The 11,166-nt window shown below is 38.0% G+C and overlaps 1 protein-coding gene and 1 non-coding gene across 2 annotated transcripts; both read right to left on the reverse strand.

Moving 5' to 3' along the window:
- Positions 1-399: 399 nt before the first annotated feature.
- Positions 400-6,945, reverse strand: LOC125237152. The gene is made up of 4 exons (XM_048144131.1): positions 6,713-6,945; positions 2,958-3,152; positions 1,933-2,059; positions 400-838 (listed from the first exon to the last, which is right to left on the reverse strand). Exons 1-4 carry the CDS (start codon positions 6,723-6,725, stop codon positions 424-426), a joined length of 750 nt encoding a protein of 249 aa, XP_048000088.1. The 5' UTR covers positions 6,726-6,945; the 3' UTR covers positions 400-423.
- On the reverse strand, positions 5,353-5,426 carry Trnas-cga. The gene has a single exon. It is a non-coding gene; the product is annotated as a tRNA-Ser (tRNA).
- Positions 6,946-11,166: the final 4,221 nt, after the last annotated feature.

Consider the following 11,166-nt stretch of genomic DNA (forward strand, 5'->3'; position numbering starts at 1 on the left):
GTTTTAAACTTGATAGGTTCAGTAGTTTTTGAGAAAACTACGGAACCCTACAGTGAGCGTGGCCCGACACGCTCTTGGCCGGTTTTTTTTTTGTCGTCTCGCCTATTAAGTACTAATAGTGCAAGTTGAATAAAAGCTTGTAAAAACTCACTGCAGAGGCTGTGTCTGGTTGCTTATGATATCCATACTCCATACTAATATTATAAATGGGAAAGTGTGTGTCTGTTTGTTTGTCCGTCTTTCACGGCAAAACGGAGCGATGAATTGTCGTGATTTTTAAGTGGAGATATTTGAAGGAACGGAGAGTGGCATGGGCTACTTTTTGTCTCTTTCTAACGCGAGCGAAGTCGCGGGCAAAATCTAGCTAGTATCTAATAAAACAAATAATTCAATTGACAAAGATATATTAATAAAACATTTTATTCATTCACTTTCACTATCATTCTCCGATTCCTCAAGCTTGCTATCATCGTTATCTTTCGCTCTCAACTTCTTTATCAACTTCAAAACTTCAATTCTAAATTCAATTTTAGAATTCTCAGACAACTTTTTAACCGACGGCGTTATAGATTTGAAAAACGATCTATCTTCATCCTCTTCTCTTTGTATTAAATTAGAAAGAACAGCTATTATATCATCTTCGTTCGTTCTATTTTCTATTTCTGGATATTCTGTTCTTGGTCTCTTCTGTGGCGGATCTTCTTCTAGAGTGACGAACACTTTCTGGTCCCAAGGTTCTGTTTCTTCTGCATCTTGTTGTTCTGTTTCTATTTCATCGTAGTCTTCTGGATTCCTTTTTGGTGCAGCTGGAAAGCTGGTGTTGATTTTTTCCAAATAGCTGTTGAAGAAAACATAATTATTACTAACGTATTTTGAAATGTTCACAACACTGAGTGCACGCTAGGGAATGCGAATCGGTTATAACCGTAACCGAAATAATCGGTTAAAACCGGTTATTTGCCAATTTTTATAACCGATTATTACGAATCTCAAATAACCGATTACGGTTATTATCGGTTAATTTTTATGACAAAAATTGTATTAATTGGACCTTTAGTGACTCTAAAATACTTTCTCCGTCATTTGTTTACTATAGAATGAAAATATTATTTACTTGTAAACGATATTAATTGAATATTGTATCACGTCAAAGGCCTTTTTATCACATAGTAATTTACAGCTGTTTTTATTTAAAAGACACAGACATGCTTACATTCCCTTAATTTTTGTATTTTTTCGAGTATTTGATTGAAAATTTACCATTTATTTATTCATTTATTTTATCATTTTCAAGGGATAACAAACAACTATACAAATACATTTTATAAATGGAATTACATAATAAGTCATTCATAATAAGTAATTTTTTGTTTGAAAATAACCGTAACCGATTACCGGTTATCGGTTATTTTTCGGGCATTACCGTAATCGTAAACGGTTATGAAATGATCGGTTATTACATTCCCTATGCACACTCATATTGAGATTGCAGCATTTTTTTAGCTAATTACAAACAAAAATCTCTAATTAATTACATTTACACAGTATCGTTAAACCAATAAGGTTTGTCTCGATAGCTATTCCATTCCGCGGTAGATCTGATGTTATACAATACAACAATCATATATGAAACAATTGAAGCTCATTCATGCAAGTGTCCTGACTAGTCCTGAGTCGACGCTGTATAGGGTTGACGCTGACGTGACGCTTGCCCGCCCCGCTGCATGCTCCACTAGGAGCGTCTACTCAGGCCTTGCACTTAACGGCCCGGCCACGACATTGGTCTAAGCGCGACAGCGGTGAGCGGCAGCCATACGAGCGAATGAAAAGTCCCATCGCTGTGTCTCGCTCCAATGTATGGCCGCCGCTCACCGCTGCCGCACTTAGACCATTGTCGTGGCTGAGCCGTAAATCAGAATATTATTGTCTTACCAATCATCCAAGAATCTGAGCAGCTCAGCATGAATATAGGGTCGGTTTCGACGACCTAAGTAGTCCGGTTTTAAAGACTTCACGTAGGAATCCCTGATGTTGTACCATTTCTTCATTATTGTTATACCTGTAACAAAATAGTATATTACGATACAAGTGCGTAAAAAAGGAAGAAAAAAGGAAGAAGAATTTCCTTTTCGCACGTGTATCGTCCGACGTTTTTCAGTACAGATGAGCCTCCGAAGTTTCGACCTGGCATATAATGAACCACTTCTCGAACTAGTGCGTAAAAAAACGACCATCTGTACTGAAAATATATTATTTATTAACTGGAACCGGTGATATTGATCGGATCCGGTAGTTCCTAAAAATGGCAGATCTTATTATTTAAGAAAACTTTAAATTTTACTATAATAATAGTGCTCCCACATTGACTTTTTTTTAAGGAAACAGCGTCATGATATTGACATGATATTACACTGTTAAGTATACCATGTTGTATAACATTTATAACAATGTTGAGACAGCAGCATAAACACAACTAGGTCGTATTTATGGCATATGCCAAAAGGACAGACGGCCATTTATTTAATTTCATGATAGTTTTTTTTTGGAATTAACCTATGGTTTCTAGTATAATTGTATCAGTTGTGTTTGGCAGTATCATTGCCTTCTTCATAATGCGGGGCAAAGGTCATGTGTCATAGTGACATGCGGCCATTTTTTAACCCCCTACGCAAAAACGACGGGGTGTTATGAGTTTGACGCGTCTGTCTGTCTGTCTGTTTGTCTGTTTGTGTGTGTCTGTCTGTGGCATCGTAGCTCCCGAATGGATGAACCGATTTGGATTTAGTTTTTTTGTTTGAAAGCTAAGTTAGTCGGGAGTGTTCTTAGCCATGTTTCATGAAAATCGGTCTACTACGGTCGGGAGTTTTTTCAAAGTTTGAATTTTGTGGTTAGGTTATTTTTGTTTATTTTTTATTAAATTGTGTTTTTTTAATGATTGTATATATATTTACGTATACCCAGGTCGTGTTTGGCGGTAGCATTGGCTTGTTTATACTGCGGAGCCAGATCCTCGAATATCTGCGCCCAGGCGCGGTCTCTCGCCAGCCTGTCCTTGTAGTCAGGGGCGTTTCTGTCCCAGAGACAGGGGCGGGCCTGGACAAGTTGTATCAGGTGTTTTGTGTTCTTGTAGGTGAAGGCTAGGGGTTCGTATTCTGAAACAAAATAACATATTCGTAAACAATACAAGTCAAGAATCGTGTGAGAAAACTGATTTTAAGTTATAAAAAAACTAATACCTACATATTATTTACAAGTAATCTGTTTTATAGGGTTAATTTTTTTATTAAACAAATTCATCATGAATTCTTCATTAAGTAAACAATAATAACTGTAAATTACTTTGTCAGCGTATTAAGTTTTAATAGCAGTAGGTACCCTTTTGCGAGTTATAATAAGTTTTATGCAAAAATTTCATTATTGGCACCAGCTTTTATCGCCGACTGTACTTTTCTTTCAACAGTCAAAAGAAAAGAAAAGAAAAGAATAATCTTTATTGATAACAATTGTTATATGTCCATATTTTGTTCCATACTATTTATGTCTCTATGTATATGTCATGCGTTTATCATCATTTATAAATTAATCAATCTACCTAATACACTTACTACATACATATCCAAATCGTTAAAATCGTTAAAATACAACATTAAATTGTAAGTGGAATGTCAAAAAACTCATCATAATTGTAGAACATCTTCTCAAGGAGCCATTTTTTAATTTTTAATTTGAAAGTTTCTGTGGAAGCTGCATTTCTAATGTAATCGGGTAATCGATTGTAGACTGTGGGTCCGAAGCAGTAAATCGACTTCGCCGACTTTGCGAGTGTGTGTCGCTCCGCCACCAGCCGATCCCCGTGCTTGTTACTGCGCAGGGGGTATCTGGCGTTCATACCTCTGCGTTGAAACTTATCTAGATTGGTGTGTGTGAACGCCGCTACCTGCTGTATCAGCATACAAGGCAGAGGTAGAATTTGGAACTCTATGAAAAGCTCCCGGGCAGGAGCGTCGTTCGGCTTACCTGCCATGCCGCGGAGTGCTCGCTTTTGCATTGAGAAAACACGATACCAATCCGCGGCACGAGCCCAGAGCTCCACGCCATACGTCAGCACGGAGTGGACCGTCGCGAAGTAGCATTCGCGGACCGCGGCCCTACCAGCGGTGCGCGCCAGTCGACGCAGTGCGTAACAGGCGCGACCGAGGCGACTACACATCTCGTCAATGTGCCTCTCCCATGTGAGCGCACTGTCGAGGTGGAAGCCCAGCAAGCGTGTGCAGGACGCGTGCTGTATAGGGGCATCATCCGCACACACTCGTAGGTTCTGACTAAGATGCCCGTTTAGTTTTATTGTCATAAAACACGTTTTATTTTTGTTTTCATCTACTGCTCTCCGAGATTTTTCTAAAAACCCCTTACTCGATGGGGATACGACGTTTCATAAAAGAGTTCCTATGACCACCTTTCTGCTCCATCAATAGGATCAGCTCCATCATACCATAATATTGCATTGTCAGTGTCACGTGATTTACATATATGTGTGCAAAATTCCAGCTCAATCGGAAAACGGGAAGTGGGTCAAATTTAGCTTCTACGTTTTGACCCAAACTAACATACTAAAGGCAAGTGGCAAGTTGAATAAAAGCTTGTAAAAAGAAAAAAAGTAAGATGGGCAAACAATTCAGTGAGAGTATAAAAACATTATAATGCCCCTAAGTTAACACAATTTGAGATAACACGATTGCATAAACAAATAATAAATAGAATAAGATATGTAAATATGTAAGTTATTTTATCATTTTATGCAATATATTGTATCTAACCATAGAAGAAGTGACTCAAATTCATTATTTCAAACCCATGTGTCTCGGGACTAGGTTGCACAGCGGACACCAGCCTTCACAAATAAGCTATAACAAAAATGCCGGAACAAAGCATCTAGACAGTTTAATTTATTGTAATATTCTGATGCATTTGTATGCGAAATCGTATTAAATGTTAACTGGCAATAACCTTTACTTTGAGCGCAGATATTTAATTAACTTAATAACATACCATTAATTAATTGGTAATATTAATGAGAACTAATTAATATCATTGATCAAGTTTCTTCCTGTAGTTCCTGTATCATGTATCACGTTGGATTTAAATATTAACCACTATTTGTGTCAATCTCCAGCAAAACATCCCACTTTGTGCCGTAAGGACGTTTTGACCGATTACTCGTATGAGAATAGAAGTGAATATCGACCTTATGGTAACTGACAAAGTGGGAAATTTTACTAAACACACTCACAATGTAAGATGGGCAAACAATTCAATGAGAGTCACTAAAGAAAAAGCGACCAAGCCCACTGGTGGCGAGGCCGGGAATCGAACCCGGGTCTCCAGCTATCGCGGCTGACGTGCTAAACCGCTACACCACCCCGACCGCCTCGCCGCGAAAAAATATTAAATAAAATAATTTGATTTGTTCCCTACATCAACATCTTTATAAGTTTTTCTAGTGAAAAAGTGGGTTTGCCAGACTACAGCACATACATATACAACATGACACCTTTTTATTGGTCAACATGGTCCATAATTCAAGAAACAACATGTTGTTTATTTTATTTCGGCGTATATTTAAATAAAATAAATCTATTTTAAACCCCTGACGCAAAAACGACGTCTGTCTGTCTGTGGCATCGTAGCTCCCGAAGGGATGAACCGATTTTGATTTTTTTTGTTTGAAAGCGGAGTTAGTCGGGAGTGTTCTTAGCCATGTTTTATGAAAATCGGTCCACTATGTCGGAGGTTTTTCCAAAATTTTAATTTTGTGGTTAGGTTATTAAGCTATAGACAAAACTAGCAATTGAAAATAAAAGCAGCTTTACAAAGAAAAATTACCAACTTATAAATGAAAATAGCATATGTAAAAAACCAACAATAGTTATTTATTTTACAAGGGGGCAAAGTAGTTGTTTAACCGCACGTGCCAATATTGATACCCGAGCAAGCGAAAGATTCCAATATTGAACCGCGAGCGTAGCGAGTGGTTCAAAAAGTGGAATCTTGATCGTTGCGAGGGTATCAAGGCACGAAGGTTAAACAAACTTTGCCACCGAGTGAAACACAAAAATTTTCACCACACCAACACGAACAAAATACTGACTATAAAAAATCAAAATAAATGAAATCCATCAATTTATTCAATATTTATGATTCAAAATCATCATTTATAGGTAAAATCTAGCAGCCAGATTAAGACATCGAGTCAAAATTTGTATGAAATTACTTTGCCCCCTTGTGGATAAAATGCAATTTTGCTATCTGTTTTCGAATAGCAAAGAAAGCCTTTACCAGTTGGTGTGGTGAAAAACCTATTTTTTCAAAATCTTGAAAAAATTAAGCAAAATGTACGTATCATAATAAATTTGATTTTTTTACCATTCAAATACCAACATACACACGTGGCAATAAAATCGAAAATAGCTATTCTTAATCAAGCGCACTGCCGAGCACTCAAAATGTACATAAACTACTCCATACAAATTTCAACTTTAATACCTTCCACTACGGGTTACAATAGGTAGCGCCAGTTACAACCCACGATTGTATTAATATCAAAACACAATCTATATTATATCTATTACCATTTCTTATTAATAATGTAAAATAAAACACGGTTATTAAATAGAACATACAAAGTAACCTACATTCAAAGAGAAGTACATACCAGTTTCATTCATTACGAACCGATTTCGTTTCCGATTAAAAATGGCTGCCGTACTCACAAATACAATATTATTACACTTTTAAACATCAAACTAATCACTTAAAAGTCTCATAAACTTTATTCTAAGAATATTTCGATGTAAATAATTATGTTTATTTTAAGCGATATTTGAAATGTAAACACAACGTATTCGTCGGTCGACGGTAAGGCACTAACCGGCAGCCGGGCGACCGGGCCGGGCGGCCGTGCGGCACGGCAACATCGCCGTACGGTAAGTCGGCGCGCACGGTTTGACAACAGCGCTTTTGCGTCATGCGTTCGATTTTGCTGATTACGCTAAATTGTTTGGATAAAGTGTGTCAAGTCATTTCTGTTGCTGAAAAACGCGGGAAATTTAAAAAAAAGTTTTTTGTGATTTTATTAATGCGAAGTAAGTACTTTATAAATTGTTCTTATGTCTTTATTGATGATGTTTTAAAAGGTACAAATACGGCATAACTGGTGACTAAAGATTACATTTCGTTCGTAAATAATTAATGTAAAATGCTAATTTTATTGTAACTTATAAATCACTGCATGACTTTTAGAATTAATAATTGCCTAAAGCCCCATTTAGATGGTACGAGTTTCTCGCCTCGAACGTACGATTATCGAAGTACGAGAAAAAATATCGTATCATGTAAACTATGCGTACGATATCGCACGAGAGGGGGCGATAATCGCCTCGCCTTTGATATTTATATGTCTCCGTGTAAACAAAACACATATGCGAGAATCGTATACGAGTTTATACGCTACTCAGTCGAAATGAATTCAGTAGAAATCATGTAAAACATGGTGTTTTTATATTTATAGCTGCCTCTCAGTAACTGCTAAAACCAAAAATAAATTCGGCTTATTAATATTATACAGTTAATGTTTACCTACTGACATTTTACCCCATATATCTATGGGGCAAAATGCCTACTATGATTTAAAAAAGAAATATTTATATTCTATGTTTAATAATATCCTAAACCTAATCGCAAGTATCGCAACCAGGATTTTATTAGCTAATAGTTAACGCTACGGTCGAATTCATTATTTTCCCTATTGTATATTATTGAGACCTTCATAAATCATTTATAGTGTTTTTATTATTGGGTACTATTCAACTTAAATTCAAATAAATCCAAGGTGAATTATACCCAATATTATAAAAAAGCATATAATATATGTGTTTATAATTAATTAATTAGCAACTAAGCACGCAAGTTAACAGGTAACAAAACTCGTATGAAAATCGGTTCGCTCCGATTCGTGCGATAATCGCACGTTCGAGAAAAAATGTCATACGAGAACCGGTTTAGACGAGTCGAGAAATGTTATGGAAATATCTCCTGAAAATTCTTCTCTCCGTCTAAACTATTTCGCCTGGCGATAATCGCCTGGCGAGTCTCGCATACGATACTCGTATGCGAGTTTTTATTTCTCGCACTAATGTAAACGTTTTGGTACGATACTCGCCAGGTGATTATCGCATACGATAATGTCATACGAGTTTCTCGACCAAGACGGGCGAGAAACTCGTACCATCTAAATGGGGCTTAAGTTTAAATGTTTATTTCTGTCATTTTTTCTTGTGTTATGTAATAGTGCAGCTACTTTAAATTTGCATGCTACTCCAAGCAGGATATGGTTGAACTATATTTTATTGTACATTTGTAAACCCATATTCAGCAAATAAAGAAATACAAATACAAATACAAGTTCGAAAAAAGGCACACGACCGAAGGAAGTGTTTTAAATCGACAAGTTACGAATTTCCTTTTGGCATGTGTATCGTACGACGTTTTTCAGCACAGACGGCCCTCCGAAGTTTCGACCGGCAAGAAATCACTTCTCGCACTAGTGCGTAAAAAAAGCAGCATCTGTACTGAAAATTATTCAGCGTATGGAAAAATAAACAGAGCCCCCAAACGTTCTTACTAGAACCAAAAACCCCATAGTTATCTGTAACGTTCTCACTTGATTCTCACTGTCAAGTAACGCATTAAAACCTCATGGTAACCCCGCAGCAAAGCCATATGTAACTCCGTATAGACATTAAGTCTAGAAAGAGAATAATAGTCTAAAAAGAAAGTACTTCACGACCATACAGAAAAAGGTACGGTGGCCAAGATGGCATTACACCTTTGGGGTACGCTCAGCTAGATGGCGCTAATATTAATATTTGACATTTTAACACAAATATCAAGCTAAGAATATGGGCCAAATTGTCAAGCCTGAGGCACACCTCGGACACTGGCGATCAAATATATGAAACAGGCGCGTTCCTAGCACACAGTCTAAGCTCGCGTAGGTGAACGCGTACTATGCTTGTATGAGTGAAATATGACAGGTCGACTGTTCGTGTTTTTGACAGGCGGTGACTGTGAGGTAACCGAGAGGGGGTGGGTGGCGCTTTCAGCGGGGAGTAGGAGTGGCCATACTGTACGATAGTACTCTTTATTATACTGTGACTGAGGTGCAAAAGTTTTAAGCCAAGAGATGGCAGTCTATGCACTGTGATTACACATTTTACTTCGACACTATTCGACAGTAACGCTCTATAATACTCGATCCTCTTTGCCCCGCAGTAAAACGGTTTCAGGGGTGTGCAAAGCCGAATCTCGCTAAGCCGTGTAATTACGCACGTGCATTGTTCAACCCTAAACGTTTCATATTTTCGCTTGACAAGTGACAGGCGGGGTAAGGCTGTGGTTATTTGTACGCAGAGCGTTTATACATACACTCACGCCTGTATTTTTAAACAGGGTGGGCAGAGCACATAACAACAAGTAAGTACTTAGCTGGCGCGATAACCCAAAATGAATTTTGGCCTCCATCACTAACGCCGTGTCTTGCGTGGGCGACGGTCGCGCGACCGTCGCGTGACCGTCGCCGTCGCGTCTCATACTTGCATATCGATAAGGTTTGATTTCGTATGCGTCGCATCGCCGTCGCGCGACCATCGCGCGACCGTCGCCCACGCAAGCCACGGCGTAAGTATTATTCTTAACCCGTAACTACACGGACTATAATATTTCTTTAAAGGTTTTTTTAAATGTCTAAACCCACCCGTTGACCCCGCCTGGCCCGTTTTATTTAATAAACCTCAGTTTAAATTTATTTTTGGCAATATAACCTAACCACAAAATGAAAAATTTAGACAAAACTCCGACCGCGACATAGTAGATGGATTTTCTTGAAACATGGCTAAGAACACTCGCGACTAATTCAACTTTCAAACAAAAAAACCTAAATATAAATCGGTTCATCTGTTAGGGAGCTACGATGATGCCACATCCACACACACACAAACAGACACGTCAAACTTATATCACCCTGTCTTTTTTGCGTCGGAGGTTAAAAGACACAAATGTACGGTCAACCAATTTGAATCCTAGGCCACTCTAGAACCCTGTCTCATTTAAACCATGTTCTATTTGCCATAAGAAGTCACATTGACGTTGACTGTGCAAAGGTTCTACAGTGGCCTAGGATTCAAATTGGTTGACTGTACGTACTTATTCTTCGCAAATAAACTTACTTACTTACTTATTATATTATTAATAACAATAATAACTTACACTATGTAACACAGGCCTTCTTCAGCTTACCGCGGGAGTCAGTAATTTTTTATTAAATACCTATAATTATTTATTTTATTTATTTAATATATCTATCTATAGCAGCCTTTAAAGCGCCTGTCTTCGGACATAGGCCTCCTCTCCATTCCTCCAGCCTCTCCATTCATAGGCCTCCATCCATCCAGTTATCGCCAGCTAGTTGGCAGATGTCATCTCTCCATCTAAGGGAGAGTGTGTACCACATTTTCCGGAATCGTATCTCTGTCATCTTTCTATTTAATAGAAACTAAAATAACAATTGGATTGCACATACAAGTATATCCAGTAAGTGAGGGCTGTTCCTTTAGCAATATCAGCAATCACTTTGCTTGATAGCTGACTTTGATTTGTCCTATTGTGGTCCTATAGACATTTTATTTTTATTTTATTTATTTCAAAAATAGTGTCAAATATAAGTGTAAGTAGTTTCAAATATGAGTGTCAAGTCTGCAGTCAATTGCCTAAGCTATGCGTCAATAATATCAACATCCAGCGTGCATTCTCTGAGTCCGCGTTGCACGTGATAGTTGAAAAGTAGTGTCAAGCGTCGCAAGAGTTTTCATATCGCTCGCGATTAGACGTGGCCTTAGCTGAACTATCGTCTGTCTGAACCGGAATTCCGGCGCGTCAGCCGGCGCGGCCTTTTCACTGCACAGCTAGATTGTTTCTACATGGAGAAGCCTTATTTACTACCGACGACTCTCATGTCAGATTATAGTCCTTGTCATAGGACATTTTGTTCCTTTTGTAGAGTTTTTTTATGACATAGGAGGTAAGATCACTGCCGCCCATGGACACCCAAAA

This window comes from Leguminivora glycinivorella, chromosome 20, assembly GCF_023078275.1.
Source record: "Leguminivora glycinivorella isolate SPB_JAAS2020 chromosome 20, LegGlyc_1.1, whole genome shotgun sequence".
Taxonomy (NCBI): domain Eukaryota; kingdom Metazoa; phylum Arthropoda; class Insecta; order Lepidoptera; family Tortricidae; genus Leguminivora; species Leguminivora glycinivorella.

Coding starts and splice junctions, on each gene's coding strand:
- LOC125237152 (XM_048144131.1), bottom strand. Junction 2,060..2,957: donor TACCGCCAAACACGACCTGG/GTATACGTAAAT, acceptor ATTTTGTTACAG/GTATAACAATAATGAAGAAA. Junction 839..1,932: donor CTCAGATTCTTGGATGATTG/GTAAGACAATAA, acceptor TTTCTTCAACAG/CTATTTGGAAAAAATCAACA.